The sequence below is a fragment of the Bos javanicus genome, chromosome 25 (genome assembly GCF_032452875.1).
Source record: "Bos javanicus breed banteng chromosome 25, ARS-OSU_banteng_1.0, whole genome shotgun sequence".
NCBI classification, from domain to species: Eukaryota; Metazoa; Chordata; class Mammalia; order Artiodactyla; family Bovidae; genus Bos; species Bos javanicus.
The window spans coordinates 9,697,480-9,722,252 of NC_083892.1; the positions used below are offsets into that span (position 1 = coordinate 9,697,480).

General features: G+C 48.6%; 1 protein-coding gene across 5 annotated transcripts in view; it reads left to right on the forward strand.

Annotated features, from left to right (window-relative positions):
* CLEC16A (C-type lectin domain containing 16A) overlaps positions 1-24,773 on the forward strand; it is a 234,618-nt gene that overhangs the window by 62,431 nt on the left and 147,414 nt on the right. For 4 of the 5 annotated variants that reach the window (XM_061401133.1, XM_061401131.1, XM_061401129.1 and 1 more), the window contains 3 exons: positions 1,785-2,016; positions 16,843-16,972; positions 21,552-21,652. In XM_061401133.1, the coding sequence (XP_061257117.1) occupies positions 1,785-2,016; positions 16,843-16,972; positions 21,552-21,652 (463 nt within the window). The remainder of the gene's footprint in view (positions 1-1,784; positions 2,017-16,842; positions 16,973-21,551; positions 21,653-24,773) is intronic. The other variant, XM_061401130.1, reaches the window with a different exon arrangement.

The window sequence follows — 24,773 nt, forward strand, 5'->3', positions numbered from 1 at the left end:
GGCTCTGATGGATGCCATCTGTCAAGAGGTGAGCGCCTGGAATGCTCCCGTCTCTGGGCTCTCGGTTCTTGGCATCTGTAACGCACTATCTGGGTTTCCTGGACAGTTGAATCATGTCTCAATTTTATCTGTCGTTTTCGTGGATGAATAATCCAAAGTACGTAAATAAAAATTAATGTCTGGATTTGGATGCTAATTTAACTTTCAATTAGGTTTTGTTTTGAGCATTATTGAAATTAATCTGCGTTCTTAGAGCACATTCCACTTATTGGCAGGGTATGGTGGCCCCCAGAAGACACAGTAGGTGGTTGTTTGGGATAAATTCAGATGGATAGACTGAATCGAGATAATGGAAAAGTTTGCTTTAAAACGTTTCTGTCTTTCAATGACAAAGTGATGTCTGAATATCACCTGGACCCTGCAGAGAGAAAAACTCTTCAATCAGAATCCTGCCCTAAACAGATGAGGGACGAGTTTTGATCCTTGCTCCCTGGACCTGGTTCATTTGCATATAAATACTATTTAAAGAGTGCTAAGCAGGGAACTCAGTTTGAGCTCCTGGTGAAGCACTATTATTTTAGAAGAGCCTAGGGCTTTGGGATTGGGCTCTCGCAGAATCGAGAGCCCAGATTCTGACTCCGCAGCCAGTAACTGTGTGACGTTGGGCAAGTCACCTAGCCCTTCTGGGCCTCATTTTCTCATCTGTAAAATGGGATTGATAATCTGTATCTCATGGTTGCTGTAAGGATGGAGACACAGCTGTGGTTTCCACAATGCAGGGTTTGAACTGTGGTGACACACAGGCCTTTTTCTTTTCTCTTAAAAACCTTTGGACTTTTTAGGGAAAAACCTCTTCCTTGGGGGCAGGTTACCTTTGGGAATGAGCTTTAACTCATTGCTCATACCTGTTAGGCTCCCCTTCTAAAGAGAGCCAGCAATCTGGTTATATCCAGCTCACCTTGCTTTTTCTTTTCTATTTTTACATTAGCAAGGCACAGTGGTGTTTCATTTCTGTTGTGATATATAGTTCCTCTTAAAATAAATATATTTAAATTGAAAGTTAACAATGACATCAGTGCGCTGTGGTTTAGACATAAATTGTGCAGATGGTAAGTGGTTTTGAATCCCAGCTCTGTCACCTCCTGGCTGTGTGGCCTTGGGTGGGTCATGTAACATCTCTGAACTTCCATTTCCTCATCTGAGCATAACTATTATTCTCTGGGGGTTTTGTAAACTGTTAAGTGAGGTAATGTAGTCAGAGCCCTTAAAACACCATCGGGCACATAGAAAGTACCACCAAAGTATTAAAAGTGTGTTTCTGACCTTTGGGAAGCGTGGAGCTGGTGTGGCTCAAGGGCACAGTGACTTGGGACTGTGGGCCATAAATAAATGGTAGCTGGTGCTGTTGTTTAGATTATTTAATAGTAATGATGATGCGAAGAGCGGACTCATTTGAAAAGACCCTGATGCTGGGGAAGATTGAGGGCAGGAGGAGAAGGGGGTGACAGAGGATGAGATGACTGGATGGCATCACCCACTCAGTGGACGTGGGTTTGGGTGGGAGTTGGTGATGGACAGGGAGGCCTGGTGTGCTGCGGTTCATGGGGTCGCAAAGAGTCAGACACGACTGAGCAACTGAACTGAATAGCCGTCATGATCAATGAAGACATAAAATTTTCTGTATTGGAGGGAAATTCTTGGGGTGGAAACCTTCAGACAGCTCCATAGGAGCCAGTGAGACCCCACTGTTCAAATCTGTCCATTGTCTTGGTTCAACTTTCCAGGCTAAGCCGAGCATTCGGTGTTTCATTAAACCCACCGAGACACTAGAGCGGTCCCTTGAGATGAACAAGCACAAGGGCAAGAGGCGGGTGCAAAAGAGACCCAACTACAAAAACGTTGGGGAGGAGGAAGACGAGGAGAAAGGGCCCGCCGAGGATGCCCAGGAAGACGCCGAGAAGGCTAAAGGTACAGAGGGTGGTTCAAAAGGCATCAAGACGAGTGGGGAGAATGAAGGTGAGTGCACGCGCCACCGCCAGCCTGCCCGCTGGGCCATCCTGTCTGGCACCCCGTGTGTGTCCCTGGGTGCGCCTGTCATTCCAGACACCTGTGTGCCTCACTCTACACTGCCCGGCCTTTGGCGACAGCTGTGGCCAGGCCCGTAGGAGCCTGGGCAGCCCGGGGCGAGGCCCTGCCCTCTTATTCCCTGCCCTGTGTCCCGTTTGTCAAAAGAGGGGATTTACTTTGTTATGAGGAGAATAAAATGGGCTAATGCACTTAACATGCTCAGAACAGTGCCTGGCCCATGTCGTAAGTGTCTCCCACTATGATTATTTCATAACTACTGTCATTATTATTGATAGTGTTGTCATCTTTATCATTATTGGTTCTTCCTTATAATCCTGATAACCCAGGATGATGATTTTTGACTGAAATCTTTATTGCCAGTGCACTGCAGGAAGAAAAATGGCCTAGGGCTGATGAAATTAGATGCTTTTCATACGATTATGGTTTGGGAGGGAATCAAATAATCAAATGCAACCCCCCAGATTCTTACACTAAGATTGTTTTCAAGCCCTCATCTGTTTAGAGTGAGGTGCGGTGGTGTTCGGTGCATTGGGGTCAGGAACAGAATCGTTTTGTCCTCTTCTCTGCCCTTGTCGAGGACGATTCTGGTTTACTTTTCACGTCCCTCTTGTTTAGACACTAATGCCTCCATCTGGAGAGCATTGTCAGCCCCAGGGATGAAGCAAGTTTGAACTGTTGCTTGTGTCATGGGCCGGGCTCACAGCCACACAGATGGGGTCTCTGGCCACGGCCCCGGACGCTCAGGGTGGAGGAGGTGATGGGGTCAAGTGAGGTGGGAGCTCTGCTTGCCAGAGGGGAGCTTCCAGCACACCTCCTGGGACAGATCCGGGCTCTCCCCAGCTCCCGCCTGCGTTCTGCTCAGGCGTGGGGGGAGCATCTCCTGTGAGCCCTCCTCTGGGTCCTGGGCTCGCAGCAGCTCCTCTGCAGCCAGCTCGCCAGCCCATCAGCCTGGACTGTGCGAGTCCAGGCGTCCAAAGCTGGAAAATGGAGCCGCTCAGTAAATCAGTTGACTGGGAACTCATTTGTTTGGGGGAGTTTGCTGCAATTATGCAGCCAAAACCCACCCCCATCCCCACCCCGCTGGCCGCATTCTGATGATCTTGGCAGCTCTCTGCAAATGCCACAATCATATTTCGATGAATATAACCCAAGTGTCTCCCTGCTGCCATCAGCCCTCTTTTGAGGCTGAGATCTCCAGCATGCTTTTTTTTCTGTCCAAAGTGTGCAGTAAGCATCTTGGTTTAGGAATTCCTTTCTGGTTCAGAAACCCTTTGCCAACAAATATCACTGTGGCGGGGAGGTGAGGGGTGGACACAAGGTAAGCCATACTTGTTTGCTTATTTGCATCATTTTTACTTTTTGGTCTAACTGGGGAGAAAATTATCTGCTGAAACTTTTGGTTTACTGTCCTGTAGCCACTCTGGGGAAAATGGACGACTTCACCCCATTTTGTACACTGTGTTCTCGTCAATTTTGTTTTGGAAAGATGCTACCTCTTTTTGTTCCAGTCCTTTTAAGGGCTGCTGTCTAACCAGGCTGGGGCTGTGACTAACCATGGTGTGGACAGGGGCAGGCTTGGCCTCAAACACACAATCCAGTGACTCAACTGGCAGCCTAGTCCTGGCGCAGCGGGGCTGCAGCGGCTCTGCAAGGCTGCCGTCCCCGCTTCCTGTTGGGATCCAGGGGGTGGGGGGTGGTCTCCCTGGGTAGGGGGGAGCTCCCTGCAGGCTGAGCCTGCCCTGTGTAGGGGGCACAGGGAGACATGTTCACCAGCCTCGAGAACCCTGTTTTCCAGGTGGTTACTCAGCCAGGGCTCAGAGGAATCTCCCGAGAGACTTTGTTTGGATGTTTGATGCCAACTTCAGGGTCCAGGGGAGTGTGGTTCTCCATGGCCCCCTCAGCTTTGTAATGCCCTCCTGTTTTCCTGGCCCAACTCATCGTAAATAAGCACAACTTTTGCAGGCCCATCCAGCAAAGAGACACCTAACTGGGCAGCAACAGGTGTATTCTGGGGCTCTTTGAATTGTTTATTTGACCTCTCAGTTATTCTCATGTTTGAAGGTGTGGCCGCTGGGTGCTCTCTCCTTAGACTGTCTCTGTGTTTGGGTGAAACCACACAGCTGTTAATTCCTGTGACTTGGAAGGGTGTCAGGCGCATTTTCTCACTTGGTGTCAAGCCAGAGGACAGTGTCGATGGGTAGATGGGAGATGTTACTTACGGTCCTGTCTCACCAGCCAGACCTACGTGTGCCTTGGAGGGTGTCCCCAAGCTCTGGACTTCATTGTCCCCATCTGGAAATTGCGACTCTAGGAAGTATAAAGACTTTTTTTTTTTAAACATGAGGATGTTAGGATTCTTGTGGTTATAAGATTTAAATATTCAACTCAGACTAACTCAAGCAGAAAAGGCAATTATTGTTTGTCTAACTGGGAGGCACAGGAGGGGCTGGACTTGGGTGCATAGATGACCATCAGCAGCTCAGGGCCCACATCCTGCCCAGCCACCAAGTGGAAAGAGAGCTGTAACTGAAGCCCGGGAGCCGAGGCTCACTGGTGCTGGTGGACCTGGCTTGCCCACCCTGCAGAGGGACGGCCGGCACTGATTGGTCAGGCCAGTTGTGCGTCTGCCCTACGTGATGCCTTCAGAAAGAAACACATTCATCAGAAGAAGGAGGTGTGGGTGCCGGGCTCCCAGAAACAGCAGGTGCTCTCTTAGAAAACCACAGTATTTCTGCGTACTCCTCCATCTCCCTCAGGCCAGCTGCTCCCTTCCTTTGTCTTTTCTTGTTTTCCTTTCCATTCCCTTCCTGTTTTGAGACGGGACCTGTGGCTGTCTTCTCCTCCCAGATACTTCTCTGTAACGTGGTGCTTCTCACGTCGTCCCTGGACGCGGTGAGCTTGTTGACAGCCTTGGACTTATCGCGTAAAGAGATGCTGGCCCCAGTTCCCCCTGCATACCCTGTCATCCCCACTTCAGCAGTGAACTCTTTACTTAAAAAGGCGGCAGAAAGCATAGGAATAAAAAGGCATATGGTCACAAGTCACAAGTCTGCCATGACCTGATTTGAATGTGGCATCAACTTGTTTTTTTTTTTTCGACAGAGGCAGCACCCAGAGTTCACACCTCCTCCACTTTTAAGCCCAGACAAGGAAGTTGTGTGAAATAAATGTGCACCCCTGGACCCTTCACTCCCATCCCCGGTTTGCAGAGAAATATGCTCTGCCTCAGGTCCCCAGTGATGGGCAACTCATTCTGAAACCAAAAAAAAAAAAAAAAAAAACCCAAATCACAGGACCTTTTAATTTTTAGAAATTGAGTGCTGAAAGGAAGACCAGGGTGCCCTGGTCCCTCTGGCCAGAGGAGTGTGCACCCAGATGCTCGTTCATGTCTTAGTCTAACCTTCAGTCTGAAACGACAGTCATTTCTTTTTGGATTCAGTTAAAGCAGTAACTTGGACATGAGTTTGGGTGAACTCCGGGAGTTGGTGATGGACAGGGAGGCCTGGCATGCTGCGATTCATGGGGTTGCAAAGAGTCGGACACGGCTGAGCGACTGAACTGAACTGAAAGCAGTAGCTTAATAAGTGGACCTGAGACAAGAGAATGAATTGTTTTAATTTCTTGGTTGAAAAATATGGGAAAATAGGCTTTTTGCCTATAAGGAAAAGCAGCCATCAGTTTCGTGGCCTGACCTTCAAAGATGACTCCTCTCTTGAATCCCTGTGAGGGCATGGAGGGAACAGAACAGTAGTGGCTGTGAACCTGCCAAGTTAGCTGGGAGTTAAGGAGTCCCAAGCTTGGCTTTATTTTTTTCCCCCCTTCTGAAGTCTCTACTGAAATGAAATTGAACCTTCTGGCCTCATTTTTGCAAAGCCAGAGCCAACCCCAGGCCTAGCAGGTTTCTGATGAGGGCGAGCCAGGGACTAGGTATCAGGCGGTCAAGGTCTGCATCCCAGACACCTATGACTCTGCCCCAGAGCTGCTGTGTGACGCTGGGCAAGTCATTGCCCATTCTGTGCTTCTTTACCCACAGAGGGGCCTGCGCGATGCCAGCCCTCAGGTTGTCAGAAATGAGAACCTTTAGTGCTTCAGCATTTAGCAGGTGACACATGAACACCGAATAGGAGCCCTGGCAAGACAGTGGAGCGAGAGCCCAAAGTGGGACTTGAGCTTGGTTGGGGGGGCGTACGCTTGGTCACCCTGGCGAGTTTCTGTGGGTCCTATTTCTCTGTTAATTTCTATAATGAACAGTGAGGTGGTTAAGTATGTGTGTGCATGCATGTGTGTGTCTGTGTGTTTCTGGAGCAGGGAGTGGGAGAGGGATGGGGAGGCTGAGCCACTGGGATACAGAGGTGTGGGGGCACCAGCTTTTCCAATGGGCTTAACTAGTAGAAGGAGAAGGATTGGAGGTCAGGTTAGACAAATCCTCTGGAAAGCAACTTCCTAGGGAGAAAAAACAAATTCTGAATTTAATCTTGTACAATCCAGTGAAAAGTAATAAAAAAAGCAAAGGAAGGGGTACCACAAATACTCAGCACATACGCACTGTGTCATTGCCAGGCACTGCTGGCCTCTTGGAATTCTGCTCCAAAGCCAGTCAACAGCATGCGGTCCTTCTCATATCTCCTAGGTAACCAGCAAGGGCATCCTTCCCCTCCTCTCCATAACCTTCTTTCTAAGACCTTCTTATCATTCCCTGCCCCTCTTTTTATCATCTGGCCTCACTGTGATGGCTGGAACATTGACCGCAGAGGGCAACTGAGAAAATCCTTGCATTTGTCAAGTCAAAGACTGTTGGGAGGTCAGGCCTGCCATTTCCCTGAAAAGCACTTCATTTACCAAATATTAATCAGATTAGAATGCCCATCACCCTGGGAAGTTGATGAATTATGGCTGTTATTAAAAAAAAAAAAAAATCCACAGTGACAGAGTACTGGGAAAGCTTAGGGATTTGGCCAGAGTTGTCACATGAGGGGACGGAGGTTGACATCCTTGGATCCTGAGAGTCTGCAGGCCTCTCCTGCTCGTTCAGCGATTCGCACAACCATTACTGCCTTCCAGCCCCAGAAAGCTTCATCCTCCCAAAGCGAAACCCTACCCACTAAACATCTCCCTGTTCTCCCTCCCTCCTGCCCCTAACAGCCTCTACCCCACTTCCTGGCTGATGCATTTGACCACTCTAGGTGCCTCATATAAGTGGAATCAATACAGTGTTTGTCTTTTTGGGACCGGCTTCTTTCACTGAGCATCCCGAGTACCCGAGATTCATCTGTGTTATAACATGTGGCGGGATTTTCTTCCTTTTTAAGGCTGACGATATTTCATTTTTTGAATAGACTCCATTTGGCTTATCTTTTCTTTTTTAAATTTCATTTGTTTTAATTGGAGAATGATTAGTTTACAATATCGTGATGGTTTTGCCATACATCAGTATGAATCGGCTACAGGCACACTTGTGTCCCCTCCCTCCTGAGCCCACCTCCTGCCCCATCCCTCCAGGTTGTCACAGAGCACCGACCTTGGGTGTCCTGCATCATCCATCAAACTCCCAGCGTTCTCCATGTTAAGTCTGGTCTTTGTGTCTCCTTTGCTACCCTGTACATCAGTACCATCTTTCTAGATTCCATATATATGCGTTAGTGTATGATACTTGTCTTTCTCTTTCTGCCTTGCTTCACTCAGTGGTCACCTGGGTTGGTTGCACCTTTTGGCTGCTGTGAATATGGATACGCAGACACTATTTTGCTAAAGAGGTTTTTGTGGAAACAATAGAGGCCAAGCAAGGTCCAGCTGGGGCTTGCCGAAGCTAGAGGAGCTGGACACTTGAGTTTTTGCTCCCAGCCTGGCAGCTTCACATCTTTCCACTCCCAGAGGCCCGAATCAGTTGTGTGAGGGGTCCCGCCACTGCCAGGCTGGATACTGGAGCCTTCAGGCTTGTGGGCCACGGTGCCTGGCACAGAAACCAATACCCCACAGATGTGGTTTACACCGTGCAGGTAGTTTGGGAAGAGGAGCCCACCTCTTGACCCCTCTGTGCCTTGGTTTCCTTTCCATAAGCTGTAGAGGTTCCACTAGACCAGTGTTGGCCTGACTGTGGGATGTGGAGATGGCTTTGGGTGGGACAGAGAGAGAGGGCCTTGAAGACCACAGTGAGAGGTTTCTTGTCGGGATCTCAGCTCTGGGGGGTGGGGTGGGGGAGCCTCGTGGTTGGTGTGTGCCTTTGACCTCCTCATGTTCTCCAGACACCCCTTTCCATGCGTACAATAGGCCTCAGGATTTTCTGTTTATTCATCATGTGTATATTTTTCACAGTTGCTCTCTATCGGTACTGGTTTTATGCTGATAGTAGTAATTCCTAAAAATGTTTTATTTGAAAATAATTTCAAGTTTATAAAAAGTGAAAAAAACAAAACAAAAATAGTGTAAAGAACACTTGTTTAGTCACTTTCACATTTTAACATCTTATACCCCATTTGCTTTCCTGTCTGTATTTTCTCTCCCTCTCCACACACTGTCTGTCTGTCTGTCTGTCTCTCTCTCTCTCTCACACACACACACACACACTCCTTTTTTTCTGGATAGGTTGCATCCAGCACACCCCTTCCATCCTAAACTCTTGAGCCTGCATTTGCTGAGTGCAGGGCGTTCTCCGCTGGGACCACTGCACAGTTAGCACCGTTGTAATGGGTTCCTTCTGCCCAGGTTCTCCATTGGCCTGATGACACCCTTTGTAGCATATTTCCTCCCTCCAGGGACAGAATCCAGTCCAGGGTCAGATTGTACCTTGGATTACCACGTCCCTTTACCCTCCTTTACTCTGGATATTTTCACAGTCTGTCTTTCTCTTTTCCAACTTTGACAGTTTTGAAGAATACAGAATCTCCCCCACCTTTGTTTTAATAGAACGTTCCTCATTCTGTCTTGGATGTTTCTTTCTGATTAGGTTGAGGTTAAGCGTTCTTGGCTGGAGTCTGGCACAGGTGACATGTCCTTCCCAGGGTGTCACTTCTGGAGGCGCATGATGCCCTTCTGTCCTTCATGGGTGATGTTAATTTTTGCCAGCAGGTGAAGGTGTGGCCCAGCTTCTGCACTGTATCATTACTTTTTCTTTTAGGAGCTAATTTGCAATCCATGGGAAACACTTGGACATAATGCAGATATCCTGTGCCTCATTAAAATCTCCCCTTAGAACCTGCCTGCACAGATCCCCTTCCTGTTGGTGGGGATGTAAATTGGTGCAACCACTCTGGAAAATAGTATGGAGGCTCCTCTAAAATGTTAAAATAGTGTTATCAGACGAACCAGCAATGCCACTCCTGGGCGTGTATTCAGAAAAGATGAAAACTCTAACTGGAAAAAGATACGGGCATCCCAGTGTTCATAGCAGCACTATTTACAATAGCCAAGACATGGAAGCAACCTAAGTATCCATGGATAGATGAATGGATAAAGAAGGTGCGATGTATATACACAATGTAATATTACTCAGCCATAAATAAGAGTGAAATAATGCCATTTGCAGCAACATGGACGGACCTGGAGATGGTCAGACTAAGAGAAAGACAAATATCGTACGACAGCTCGTATGTAGAATCTAAAAATATATATACAGATGAACTTACAAAACAGACTCACAGACAAAGAAAACAAACCTATGATTATGAAAGGGGAAAGTGGGGGAGGGATAAATTAGGAGTTTGGGATTAGTAGACATACATTACTGTATAAAATAGATAAGCAACAAGGACCTACTGCATAGCACAGGGAACTATATTACTATCTTGTAGTAACCTATACAAGAAGGAGAAGGCAGTGGCACCCCACTCCAGTACTCTTGCCTGGAAAATCCCATGGACGGAGGAGCCTGGTAGGCTGCAGTCCACGGGGTCGCAAAGAGTCAAACGCAACTGAGCGACTTCACTTTCACTTTTCAGTTTCATGCATTGGAGAAGGAAATGGCAACCCACTCCGGTGTTCTTGCCTTCAGAATCCCAGGGACAGCGGAGCCTGGTGGGCTGCCGTCTATGGGGTTGCACAGAGTCGGACACGACTGAAGCGACTTAGCAGTAGCAGCAGTAACCTATAATGGAAAGAATCTGAAAAAGAATATGTATATGTTGGAGATACAGCAAGGTGACGTATATGTATACTAATGAATCACCTTGCTGTATACCTGAGACTAACACAGTGTTGTCAGTGAATAGCACCCCCCTTAGCTGTGGCATCATTGCCGGTCCTTGCTGAGTCTTTATTAGGATCGCAGGAGAAGGCTGGTTTCCCAGTGTCAGCGCTCGGTACTGCACTGCAGGCGAGATTCCTGCCTCCTTCCCATTCATTCATCTATCTAGCCTTGGCACAGACTCACGGATTCCAGTTTTTTAGTGGTTTGTATTTCAGTACTGTATTTAATTAATTGGGTGCTCACATCGTCCCAGATTTGACCCTTGAGAACCCTTTCAAGCTGGCTGCTACATCTTTGTGATCTGCCCTCTTCCTTTTTTTTTTTTTTTTAACAGTTGTGACACTTTGTGTCATAATAAGGTATTCCAGGTTCATTTTCCACCAACTCTGCCCTTCCTCAGGGTTAATTTCTCTGGAAAGCCCTGTTCCCTTTCAGCGTCAATGACTGAATGGTTTTCAGCAGGCCGAGATCTGGGCACCAGATGTGCTTCTGACTACATGGGGTGTTCTGCTATTTGAACCCTTCAGTGAACAGAGCTAGGAAATACATGCAGGTATATATACAAAATGCATGTTACCAACATCTCCAATTCCAGTCAGTCCCAGGAGTGTTTTTTCTTGACTTGCCGCACTCGTTTTGATGTCTCTTCCTTTACAGTGAGAGGCTGGCTTCTAATGACATCAAAACATTTACTATTTGCTCAATCCTATAACACATCTTTATGAAGTTTCAGAATTGTTTGATAAATCAAGAGTTGTTTACAGTTCCCTGCCCCCTGCCCCCAAATACTTCACCTGTTCCTAAGCTGAAGGTATAGACTGTGTCATAAACTATTTGGGTTTGTCTATCTTTCCTTTCTTTTCCCCCTTCAGGATAGATATGGTATTCATTTGAAATATATTTTATATTTTAGTCTTGCTCTCTTTTTTTTTAGTTAAAGGTTTGCCCTTCCCATTTTTATTGATTTAATTTATTTCTCTCTTTAAAAAAAAAATAGTTTGGAACATTAACCAACTCAAAACTATGCAAAAGCATTTGTTCAAGGAAATATCCTTCTTCCCACATACCTTCCATCCTGTTCCCCTCCCTCTTGTACATAACGAACTTATTGTTTTCTGCAATATCCTTCCTGGGTTTCTTTGTGTAAAAAGAAGCAGAGGTGTGCATGCTTTATTGTTTTCCCTTCTTTCTCACACTCAGAGTGCAGTCCACCATATATGCTCTTTGGCCCTTGGCTGTCTCCGCGTAGCCCTGCCTCCGGAAATCGCTCTGTGTCAGTTCACAGTGGCCTTCCTCATTCCTTTCCCAGCTGTGCCATGTGTACCATGGTCTATTCAACCAGTCTTTATGCTCGGACATTTAGGTAGTTTCCAGTATTTTGCAATTACCAATAATGCTGTGGTGAATGCCCTTGTGCCTGTGCATTTTCATATCGTTGGAGGTGTGTCTTCCAAATAAATTCCTGCAAGTGGGATTGCTCAACTGAAGGATATAGAAGTGATTTAAAGTTTTCTTTGAAAATGTATTTAAGTAAAAAAAAAAAAAAGTGTGAGAGTTCGAATCAAATGATTAACAAGTAGTTCAGGCAACGGAGACACGGCAGAAATGGTAAAAGCAGGCCCATGACTGAAGTTTGAGCAGAGCTGGACTAGGGCTTCCCCAGGGGCTCAAGTGGTAAAGAATCTGCCTGCCAGTACAGGAGACGTAGGAGACTTGGGCTTGATCCCTGGGCTGGAAAGATCCCCTGGAGGAAGAAATGGCAACTCACTCCAGTATTTTTGCCTAGGAAATCCCATGGACCGAGGAGCCCGGCGGACTGCAGTCCATGGGGTCACAACCGAGCATGCACGCACAGAGGACTAGGTAGAGCTTCAGTCCCTTTAACCTCTAAAACAGAAACCTGGTGGGCTAAGTGGGGGCTCCTGGTACGATAACTGAGGTTCAGATGGAGCTCCCTGGGAATTCATCATCAGCGCGTGGAATCAGAGAAAACCTGTCCACGTGAGCCCCCTGGTCTGCTTGCCCTGGTGGCGGCAGCATGGTGCACGTACCCTGGGAGGGGAGTGAGGCCACACCAAGGCAGGCATGATGTCAGCAGGGAGCTGTATAGAACCATGCCAGACATCCTGATGCGGCATAAAGAGGGGTGCCCTTTGAGCTTCCATCACCAAGGCCAGATCCTCGTCAGCATCCACTTTTGAAGATGGCTGTAGGGTCCATTTTGGAACAGTGAGACTCTGGTGAGAACCTGTCCTCTAAAACCTGTTAGCCACTCCTCTCAGGCCCACCTGGCACTTTGCATTCAGTTTCCAGGAGCTGGCAGACCTGGGTAGGGATCACCAGTTTCAAGAGTTTAAAGGACAAGGGAAGACCTGCTTGGCATTGGAAGAACTGTTGTATATTTTACCTAGAAAACTACTTGAAGCAGCTCATCCTACACTTACGCCTGTTGGAGGAGTTGTTTGTCGGGGGGCGGCGTGGGCGGTATGGGGGTGCAGCTGTGAGAACCGGGGTGACACAGCCAAGGTTTGGAAGCCTCGTCGTGTGTGGAGAGGCCCTTACGGGCCTGATTCTGCACTAGGAGTGACCTGGGAAGTAGGAGGGGGGCAGACTTGGCTTCTAGTGCAGATTTTCTAGCTGTGTGAAGAGTTACTATCAAACTTCCCTGGCGGTCCAATGGTTAAGATGCTGCACGTCCACTGAAGGGAGCATGAGTTCGATCCCTGGTCAGGGAAGTTCCGCATACTGCATGGTGCAGCCAAAAAAAAAAAAGAGTCATTCTACTTCTGGGTTTCTGTTTCCTCATATTCAGTCTCTAGGACCAAACTAGTGGTTTTCAGGCCATTTTGTGGGAAGCTGCAGAATTCCTGAAAGGAGCTTCAGGGGCCTCTGTGGAGGGCATGAGGGGACCTGTGGTCAGAGATATTTGGGCACCCGCCCAGCCTGCCCCTGGAACAGCTCTGTGCTCATCTCTTAGCCTTGGGAAATTGTTCAGAATCAGTGTGCACTTGCTAACACAGTTTGGTGAGTGCTAGGCTGACTTATCTTCAGCCTCATCTCTGCTCCAGAACTCTCAGAGTGTCCAGGGAGATTAAAAAGCCACAAAGGAACAAATACATCACAGCAGATGGAGGCACTAGGGCTTAGCCCTGTAACCCTGGGGAGTCCTCGGAGCTGAGTTCCTGCTGTGTCAGCCCAGCAGACCAGGAGGAAGGGTGGGAAGCAGGTCAAAGGGTCACAGGGCAGACGTCAGAGGCTGGCACCATTGTCTCACTTGGTAGTCTTCAGATGACATGTCTCAACAGTAAACACATATGTAATTCAACATGCATCTCCCCAATATATATATATACGTTTATTATGGACTATACATATTTGTATTAATGTGCAAATGTTATGTACATCATAACATGAAAAAAATAGATTTTTTAAAAGATAATAGTTAAAAATAAGGAGGTTTTGCCTATCAAATCATCTTGCATACCCACTGGGATATCTGCACCCCACTTGGGAGGAGATGAGAGTTGTTGGGAGGCCCTGAAGGAGGCTAGTGGAGGGAGTATGGGAGGAAGGAAGCAAATGGTACTTCTCAGATGGCAGCGCCTCCTGCCCTCTGCCGTGGCTGTGGGCTGCATGCACTGTGGTTTACTCAGTAGCTCTTGGTGAATTGACTCAGTGGTTTTGTCTTAAATTTAGCTTCATCCTAAGCAGTAGCATCCACAAAACAGACTTTCTGTGCAGTTAGGATTTTCTTCTAATGCGTGTTAAACACAGACTGTGCAAACACATGGCACTTAAAACTGGCGTGTCAACCCCGACCTGTGTGATGGGGCTGACCCCATGGGGGACTCTGACCTGTGTTGTCTGACTTCAGACCACGCTGGGAGGGAGGGGCCTGGTGAGAGCAAGCCCCCTCCCCCAGGTCCAGGCCCATGGTTGGCGTGGGGGGGGGGGGTGCAGTCTTCCCAGCCAGAGGACAGTCGCAAGCACAGTCACCTTAACAGTCCCAGAAGGGAGGCCAGGATGCAGCCCACCCCCATCAGGACACTGCACACACATGGATCGCAGGTTGGAGGTGCTCTACACATCACAGCTGCTGAGCGTCATTGCCAGCCCTGCTTGGCCCTAGGCAGACCCGTCAGACATGATCCACTCCAGGGTTTTGTATTGAGCATTTGCCTTATGCCAGGCCCTGGACTAGACACTGCAGTTCTGGTGGAGGACAAGACAGATACGGCAGCTGCTCTCATGGAGCCCACATCCTAGGGTGGGGAAGGCGGACAGGAAACAAGCAAACCAGTAGAGAATGTAAAATCCAGGCGCAGGTTTCTCCTGAAATCTGAAAGTAGAGACTTTTAGTGAGAGAAGATGGTGTAAAGCCAGGATGCAGTGCCCTTTAGCACACACCTTGCTAACAGATGCCCAGAGTAGATGGACCCCAGGCACCAGCATAGCTCACAGCTACGGCAGCTCGACGCTGAGGTGCTAGCGACCTCTGCTTCCCAGGAAGGAGTGTGGCGGGGCCGCGTCCACACTCAGGGTGCACGCTGCCTCTGTAATGACTGCTGCAACACCAACGCTAAATGCTATTTCTGTTTTTCTCCTATTTTTGTAAAAGGGAAAGTCCTTTTCAGGTTTCTTTTGGTTAGAAAAAACAGGTACTAATACAGGTCTTTCCATAAAAGCCAAGTGGCCTAAAAGCAAAACTTTAAAAAGTGAGGATACCTGTAGTTATAAATACCATAAAGTAAAATCAAGAAGAGTGGGGAGGGGACATCTCTATGGAAGAATTCCAAGTAATTTATGTAGCTGCCCTCCCTTAAGGAGACAGAACATAGCTCTGTAATCCTCAAGTGTGAGCTGCGCTTAATGACTTGCTTCCGAAGGGTATGGGATGCAAGGAGGAGGAAAAGTCTCTCTCCAGTGGAGGACTCTAACCAGCTTTCCCTTGTCCGAGTGATGCAGATGAACATCCCACATCATAAGTCATGTTGCTAGGCTGTGCCCTTGATAGGATATGATGAGACAGCACTTCCTCTCTGTGGTCTTCCTCCCAGAAACCCATAAGCCCAGTCTAATAATAGGAAGAATGTCGCTGAAACCCAGATTGAGGGGCGTCCTAAAAATGCCCGACCAGACTCCTCAATCCATAAGGTCATCCGGAGGAAGGGAGGTCTGAGGAACTGTTTCAGCCAAGAGGAGCCTAAGATGTGACAGCTGGATATAACATGGTTATCCAGGCGGGGGTCCTGGAACTTAAAAAGGATATTGGGGAGAAACGAGGGAAATCTGAAAGACGTATGGAGTTGAATTCATAGTAACTTGGAGAGGTAGAGGGAAAACCAATGGGGAGGGTGTCTGAGAAGACATCCCTGAGACGGCGACGTTCAAGTTGAGTCTCAAGTGACGTGATTGAGTGGTGCCTGGGGAGGGAAGACTGGGGTGAGAATGTTCCAGGCAGAGTAAGCAGCCGTGTAAAGACCCCGGGGCAGGAGCAAAGCCGTGCGGGTCCAAGGCGAGTGACAGGAAGCGCAGGACAGCTGGTGGGGCAGAGAGGGCCCGGGGGTGCAGTCAGCGGTGGTCAAGGGCTGGGCCGTGCGTGGCCTTGATACCGTGGACGGCATTTGGATTTTGTTCTGAGCACGATGGGAAGGCTGAAGGGGACCTGGGCTAATTTCTGCTTAAAATCACTTGGTTCTGTGTGGACAACAAATTGGGGTTGGGGGTGGGGGCAGTGGGCTCAAGATAAGCAGTGGGAGGCTCTTGCTTGGGTCAGGGGAGACGATGGCAGAGCCCGGGTGCTCGCCTGTCCTTCATGAGGGGACACACAGGTTCGTCATCCTTTCCCCTCACCGTATTTCCTGAAGATGGGGGGCAGCCCTTGAGCTCTGGTTCTAAGAACTAAGTGTTTGATGGTCCACACCCACTTGTTGAGGAACTCTATTATAACAGGGACAGCTCACGGCACAGCCACCATCCACCTTGAACTCAGGACACTTTCCTTCGTTGGTTCAGACCTTTTTCTGAAAATGAAAATGTACACGGTGCTCAAGTCGGGTGCTATGAAAGTTGCCCCTATTTAATTGGGAAAAATAAAGCGAGGTCCCTCCCCTCTCTGCTCTCTGGAAGCTGTAAGTGGGAAAATAAAACAAAGGCTTTGGGCATGGCAGAGCCCAAGCTACAGTGTAAACAGGTTTGGAATATCTTTAGTGGATTTGGTTATGTTTTATTAACCGCGTGTCATTTCTTCCACGCTCCTCAATTCCTCTGGGAAGGAAGTGTGGTATCAATAAAGGAGAATAGATAACTCGTGGAAGTAAATCATGGTAATCTGGGCTTTCCTGTCAAGATGAGACGCCGTTTCTTGACATTGCCAAGCTGAAAGGAGAGGGGGGTGCGGGCCCCGTCTTATTGCTCCCCGGCGTGGGTGTTGCAGGGGCTGCTGTCGCCACCATCGAGTGTTTGCTGGGTGTTTGCAGAGCGGTCTGCTGGTCTCCATCTGGAGCACAAGCGTGTCTGTGAAACTCGATCCGGGGCCGCGTGGGCTCATCCCGGTGTCTGTCTGCTTCCAGAGATAGAGATGGTGATCATGGAGCGCAGCAAGCTCCCGGAGCTGGCCGCCAGCACCTCTGTGCAGGAGCAGAACACCACAGACGAGGAGAAGAGCGCCGCCACTGGCCTGGACAGCGTCCAGTGGAGCAGGTACTACCGGCCGGGCGGAGGGCTGCCCCCGAGCCAGCCTTCAGCTGCTGCTCGGTGTCTGGGATGAGGTGGTGAGGGAAGTGCCCTGGCCGGGTGCCCACGGAGGGTAAGCCAGGCCTCGTCCCGCCACCCTGGTAGCCTCTTCTGCTTCCCAGCCAAGCCATCCTGCTGCTCCCCACCCTGGCCTCCAGAGGTGCCGCTCCTCTTGAGAGACCACGGGGACAGAGCTGGCCCTCAAGGCCATGGTACTCACCCTTTAGGATGAATGACTGAGGCACGACACCACCATTCTAGGCACTTCAGTGCTGGTCCTAACAGGGTGTGGCCTTCGGGCCACTCCTGGCTGCGCCCTGCTGCCCCCAGGAAGGATGCCCTTGGGGGCTGCCCCCAGGAAGGATCCCCTTGGGGGCAGCATTTGGATTTTATGATCTCATTCACTCACTGCCGCCATGCTCACCCCTATCTGTAGGGCTTGCCCTGGTGACTCAGCGGAACTGTCTAATGCTGCTGTCCACCTTCAACTTCTTGCCTGATGGCTCATTTCTATGGCTGCCCAAACTATTACACTATGCAACCTTCCAGACGCCAGCTTTCCTGCAGCCTGGCTGGAGCACCACCCCTTCCAGAAGGAATCGGGTGGAGGTCTGCTGCCAAAGTTGCAGCGAACTGTTAGAGGGCTTCTCCATCTCAGTGTTATTTCCTTTTTTTTTTTTTTTTTTATTTTTAAAATTTTATTTTATCTTTAAACTTTACAATATTGTATTAGTTTTGCCAAATATCGAAATGAATCCGCCACAGGTATATCCACATCAGTGTTATTTCCTTATCAAATGCCTGCAGTAATCTCCAAATCATGTGTCAGTGGTAGTGAATGCATAGCAATGTGGTTTCTCTGTCAGCCTGCAAGGCATTCACTTCCTAAACTCTCATGGTGGATGAAATACAAACACACATACTCATCCTATTTATTAATCCAACTTAAAGTGAAGTCTTGAAGCACACCAGTCTTTTCCTGCAGGTCTTGTTTATCTCTTTGCTTGACATGTGTTTCAGTTATCTAACAGAAAAGATTAATTTTTTTTATCAGATGCACAGGGGAACCATTTTTAGTTTTGATTAAATAAAAATCTTTGCAGCACAGTGTGGGTTATCAGTTGTACTGCCAAAGAAAGAAAGTGAAAGAAAGAGAAGTCGCTCAGTCGTGTCCGACTCCTTGCGACCCCATGGGCTGTAGCCTACCAGTCTCCTCTGTCCATGGGATTTTCCAGGCAATAATCCTGGAGTGGATTGCTATTTCCTCTCCAGGGGATCTTCCCAACCCAGGGATCGAACCCGGGTCTCCCGCATTGTAGACAGACGCTTTACTGTCTGAGCCACCAGGGAAGTCTGGTGTACTGCCAAGGACCTTTCTAATTTTGTTTTGTGGCCAAAAAAAAAGTAACTCTGGGAGCTCTGAAAATTAAGGGAATCATTCTAAACACAGAAAGGGAGGGGAAGACAACCTTTAGGTGCTTGGCTCAGCTTTAATTAGAATACAAATCATTAAAAAACTGAAAATAGCTTGTCATGAGGGATGTGCACCTGCTTACCACATCATTGCATGCTTAGTTGCTCAGTAGTGTCTGACTCTTTGCGAGCCGGTAGACTGTATCTGACTCTTTGTGAACTGGTGGACTGTAGCCTGCCAAGCTCCTCTGTTCATGGGATTTCCCAGGCAAGAATAATGGAGTGGGTTGCCATTCCCTTCTCCAGGGGATCTCCCCGACTGAGGGATTGAACATGCATCTCCTGCATTGGCAGGCAGATTCTTTACCACTGAGCCGCCAGGGAAGCCCATTCAGTTTCTTAGGATCTAATAAATGGAAACAGCATGTATTTTGCATAGTGGGATAATACTGTAGCTTTCCTAAAGGAGGAAAAACACTCGTGTACTGTCAAAAAGTCAACAGACCAAAATGTTATATTTGAGTATTGGAGTTGAGACTTCTTTTTTTCCCCTGAATCTTAGTGAAGAGAGGGGTTTTCTTCAAGTTGATTGAGATTGTTTTTTAACTTATGGTGACTTTGGCATCTTCTGCCACGTTGTTCGTAGTGGAAGCTGATCCTGTGTCCTGAGCTGAGCCACATGCAGACCTGCAGCCCTGAGAAACTTGGAGCAAGAGCTGTGCTCAGCTCTGAGACTGGGCGCCAGGAAGAGACTGGCCCCGGTGGAGCTGCCATGGGCTTTGCAAAGGTGTTGTGTTGTTGGTTGTCAGAGACACCCCTCAGTCCCCCCCCCTCACCTCCTGGCACTGAGCCGGGAGGAGTGCATGGAGGATGAGGGAGGGGACAGTTCTCCTTGACATGAACTGGACCTTGACATTGGTCCATTTTCCACAGAAACAACATAGAGCAAAGTGGAACTGTCCTCATATTCCCCACACATGGTGGGCTATCTCTGCATTCATGGTGAAATACAGAACTAAGAAACCGGAAACCACTCAGAACCTTCTGTCTTTAAAAAAAAAAAAAAGAAACTTAAAATTTAAAAAGTTAATAGACATTTAGAAAATGTAAAAAACCTTGAAAAGTATAAAGGAGGAAAAAAAGGTCTTCATAATTCAAAAGCAGCTGTTACTAGCATTTTGGTGATTTCTTGCCAGTTTTCAATGCCAGTATAGTGGAAATTCTGCCCTGTTTCCCCCCAGTAGCTTATACGATACTATGTCTATTATTTTTGTTTTTGGTTTTCTCTAATATCAAACCCCAAGTATCTTTTTCACTCTACTGTACTCTTGGTAAACACAATTCTAATAGCTTCATAATACTTTGTCTCATAACAGATGGTTCATTCATGCAGCCTTCCCTCTGCTACTGGGCATTTGGTTATTTGTATTATTCCCAAATGAAAATACAGCCCAAATTCCAAGCAGCTGGTTTGCAAAAAAACAAAGTGTTTTTTAATACTTTATCCTGCTCTTAAGTTTGGAAGTGTTATTGCTGGGGGCTGAGAGAAAAACAGATCCACACATGGCAGAACTATTCACACATCAGAATGGTGATGGCTGATCTGGGGCGGGGGAGGGTCTGGGGCTCCAGAGAAATAGAACTTGAAAGTAAATGTTCCTTAAAAGTTTCTTCCTTTAATTTCTGTGTATTACATGTTTATTTGAAATGTTATGACAAGTGCATTTCACTGCTTTTCTGAATTTTTCAATATGTTTTGAATCAGTGATATCTTTGTGGAGTTCAGAAGTCAAAAAAGTATAAAAAGTTATGCAGCGAATAGGTCTCTGTGTTTCTCTGCTGCACCTTCGCGCTCCCCCTAGTCAGCAGTGCTGACCATGGCTTATGTCCTTCGAGGGGTTTCTCTGCTGCACCTTCGCGCTCCCCCTAGTCAGCAGTGCTGACCGTGGCTTATGTCCTTCGAGGGGTTAAGTGTGCCCTTTGTCACTCATTGAGCCTCTCTGCTCTCTTGGCTTCAAGCTGGCATCCGGGGGCAGCCACAGACAGTCACGGGGTCAGAGCCTTCTGCCAACGGACCAAATCTGTGCACATTCTCTTATCCTCTTGTTGAAGTCTTTCCAGGCCAGGCCCTTCAGCCAGAAGGGCAGCATTCAGGCTGTATCGTTTGTGTATTTGTAGCTGTTCAATAGATCTCACCCACAAAGCACCAGAGGCGATGCTTCCTATCGATCCCTTCTAACCAGGGAAGGTCGGCCCAAGAAACTGCCGGGTCAGGACCTGCCAAAGCAAGATCATGGAGAAGTGCCTGTGGAATCCTCAAAAGAGAAGTGCAGCAGCAGCTCTCGTGTCTGAGCATTTTTCACCTGAGCCTGGGCCTGTGTTAATGCCGCTCTGTTGTCATTTCACTTGAACCCTCACTGTAAACCCTGGAGGGGTTCCTTCCCCATCTCACAGATGGGGGATTGTAATTTACCCAAGGGTTTGCAGCTAAGAAGAGGCAGAGTCAGCATTTGAACCTCAGCAGTCTGGCTCAAGGGTTCACAGTCTAAAATGATCTAGATTTATTGGTACCTTGTCTGCTATTGTGAGTCTATCACGTTGCCCTGTTTCCCTCATTTTCTTGTCGCTCTTTGAAGTACTGCTGTGGTGTGTCCATGCTCTGTCTGCCCACTGGCTTGGGAGTGCCATAAGACCACACTTATCCCCAGTGTCGGGGACAGCGGGTGGACCATTGTTGAGTAATTGGTCGGTTAGCTGTTCCTTAGTTAGTTTCCCCAAACATGACAGCTTCCTGGGGCAGAGCCTGCCTGTTGATCATCTCTGTGTCCTCCGTGCCTGGGGCTGAACTGGGCACATGGTGGCTGTGCTCTATGCTGCTGGTGCGTGCGTGCTCAGTTGTGTCCAACTCTTTACGACACCAGGGACTGTAGCCGGCAGGGTCCCCTGTTCATGGGATTCTCCAACCCAGGGGTCGAACTTGTGTCTCCTCTGTTGGCAGGTGGGTTCTTTACCACCAAGCCATCTGGGAAGCCCATGCTGCTGGTTGGAGGAGGCAGGGGGTGGGCGCTGTGAAGGGCAAAGGCAGCTGGCATCCTGTGTGTAGGCGAGGCTCACGCGGGCCCCTCTCTTCCAGACCCTTCCTGGATATGGTGTACCACGCCCTGGACAGCCCGGACGACGACTACCACGCGCTCTTCGTGCTCTGCCTGCTGTACGCAATGTCTCACAACAAAGGTGAGCCACTCAGCTCGTCTGCCTTCAGGGGAAAGGACAGCTGCTTTCCTTGAAGAATTTCCTTTCTGGTTTTGGCAGACTCCCACAGAACCTCCCTACAGCCTCGTTAGTTTCTCAGGTGCTTTTCTGCACACTGAAGCCACAGGACTCGGTTACTCAGGCAACACGGGGGCGGGTGGCGGGTGGTGGAGAGGGAGATTCAAGCGTTGACCGTCCAGCGCAGCATGACTGTGTTCACACTGTGGTTTGCTCTCGACCCCTCGGTCTACAACTGACTTAAGCTTCTGACCTCTTTCCTAACAACAGAACAAGAATCAGTCAAACTGCAATCTTGGTTTTGCTATTTATAATAGTCAGTGCACCATTCTGGGTTCAGAGCTAAAATAGACTCTGAGTGGATTGTGTGGAAGTGTAGGTTTCCTTTCTGAAGAAAGGTGTGGTTCTCTGGCTTCCCCTGTTGAGGCTGAGCGGTCAGGATCAGCCTCTCGCGGAGCTGAGGGTTTTGATTAGGATCCATTCGTTCACTTCCTCTCTGAGAACAGCCGCTGGTTGTGTACCACCTGGCTTGGCACGAGTGAGTTCTGAACCCACCACATCAGAAGCTCTTTGAAGGAGAAACCAGGAGTATTCCTTCTGGCCCCTGCCAAGCACTGGGCTCGGCATAGCTGCGACCTTGCATCAAGGTCTAATGTTTTAGTAGGTTTTTCAAAAGCTTGTTGGGAGGTAGTTAAAGGTGGGTTTTACTGCGATGGTCTATGGTGGGAGTCATTTAGAAAGCACTTAACAAAACAGAGTATGTATTTATTCTGAAATAATTGATGATGATAAGTTGTATGCGTGCTTACTGCGTGGCTTCAGTTGTGTCCGACTCTTTGCAACCCCATGGACTGTAGCCTGCCAGGCTCCTCTGTCCATGGGATTATCCCAGCAAGAATACTGGAGTGGGTTGCCATTTCCTACTCCAGGGGATCTTCCCGACCCAGGGATCGAACCCGTGTCTCCTATGGCTCCTGTATTAGCAGGCAGATCCTTTACCACTGAGCCACCTGGGAAGCCCTTGATAAGTAAGTTGATTAGTGGCAAAAGAAGATACAGTGAAAAATGCCCCCTTTCCCACATTTGTCCTCCACCTCTTCTTCAAAGGCCATTTGTGTTAACAGTTTCTTGTGTCTTTTTAAAGATACTTGTGCAAGCCCAAGTACCAAGTATATATGATTTTATTTCGATGGGTTGCCTACCCTCAACATGAATGGAGGTTCATTCCTTATTATGGTCTGTTCTGTACCTAGAACTGCCTCATGCTTTTTAATCCTACGTCTGTGCCATCGTTTGTTCTGCCGTCCCTTATCGAATGACACTGAGGCCGTTGCCAGGCTTTTCCTACTCAGATGGAGCCAGCCGTGGTGGCTCTTGTCCTGTATCAGTCACTGTGCTCATGTGCGACTGCTTACATCTAGTCTGAAGTGTCAGTCGCTCAGTCGTGTCCTACTCTTTGCGACCCCATGGACTTTAGCCCACCAGTCTCCTCTGCCCATGGAATTCTCCAGACAAGAATACTGGGATGGGTAGCCATTCCCTTCTCCAGAGGGTCTTCCTGACCCAGGGATCGAACCCAGGTCTCCTGCATTGCAGGCAGACTCTTTACCATCTGAGCCACCAGGGAAGCCCAAAAGAAGCATGACAGGCTCCCTCTGGTGTCTCCCTCCACAGTCCCGCTGATTCCCTTGGCTTCTTCGATCCCTTCCAGCTCTGGCTCAGTCGCTGGCACACGGGAGCCCTCAGTTCCTGGGAATAAACAGAGCTCCAAGCCTGACCCATGGAGTCCGTCCCACCTGTGGATCGCCTGCCATCTGTGCCCACTTCCCCCCAGCTTTGCACTCCAACCTCCTGCCCCTCACATGCTGGAGGCTTTGACCTGGGTGATTGAGCACCACCTTGAAATGTCTGTTTATGCCACACTCGTCACCCATAAATATACCCTAACCTCATCACACTTCCTGCCATTTCTGGTTCAGTTGAATTTGCCAGCCAAGGTTGAAACTGCCATGACCTTTAGCTCTTTTCCTGCTTTGATCCCAGCATTTAGTCATCAAGTGTTGTCATCTCTCCCTCTTTGGCCTGTCTGATCAGCAGAATGTAACTGAGCACAGTTCAATGGCTGGATCTAGGCTTGGTGCCGGTGGGAAGGACCAAGGGCAGGAGAGCAGGCGAGATCCTGAGTCTGCCTCTCCAGTAGCTTTAGCACAGCCTTCCGGAGGAGTCAACACACGGCCACTTCATAATCCATCCTCCACAACACTGCCGGGCAGGTCCTTGTAAGACTGTGCTGTCCGTGTCCTTCCCCTGTTAAAAACCTTTGGGGCATTTTTCTCTCCCTTCAACTCCAACCTCCAGTAACCTGCCATTCTGAGTACCTGGATTGCACCCACCATCCTAACTTGATCTGATCCCCCTGACTTCCCACTGCGGACGCTTGGCCCTGGCCCAGGATTCAGACTCTAAGCAGCAATTAACTCTTTCACAGAGATAAACTTGTAGTGACTGTCATGGTACTCTTCAATATTCTTTTGGTTATAAGCCCCTCAAACCACCTCACATTAACAAAAAGAATCTTATGGGAAGGTCCCTGGGACAGCTCATGAGATCCAAGAAGCTGCTGAAAAGCCAAGGAAAGGGCAGGAACCAACCAACTCTGGGGACTTAAGGTAGATGGTGGTTTGGGTCCAGCAGATCTCAGGCAGGGAGTCTGTCTCCATTCCAGTTTCAGATTGGTGGGCAAGAGATCTGATTGTTGCAGGTTGGTGATGGGTCTAACTCTGGAGCAGTCAGTTGTGCCTGAGGGTGGGGTGGGTGGGGTCGGGGTCACACAGCGCCGAGCCGGCCCCAGGGTGTTTCAGCTCTGTGTCTGGGACTGTTCCCGGAGAAGGGAACTTCTCTGGAAGCTTGGCAGCCACCCCATCAGTGCCAACTCACCTACCTGTTCTTGGCTAGGCTTCTACCTTCTTGTATCCGTCTGTGTCGTTTCCTGCTGTTTTCTCTGCCCTGACATCACCACCTATTGAAATTATGTTTATCCTGGAAGTTTTCTCTGAGCCCTTCAGGTGATACTCACTGTGGGTTA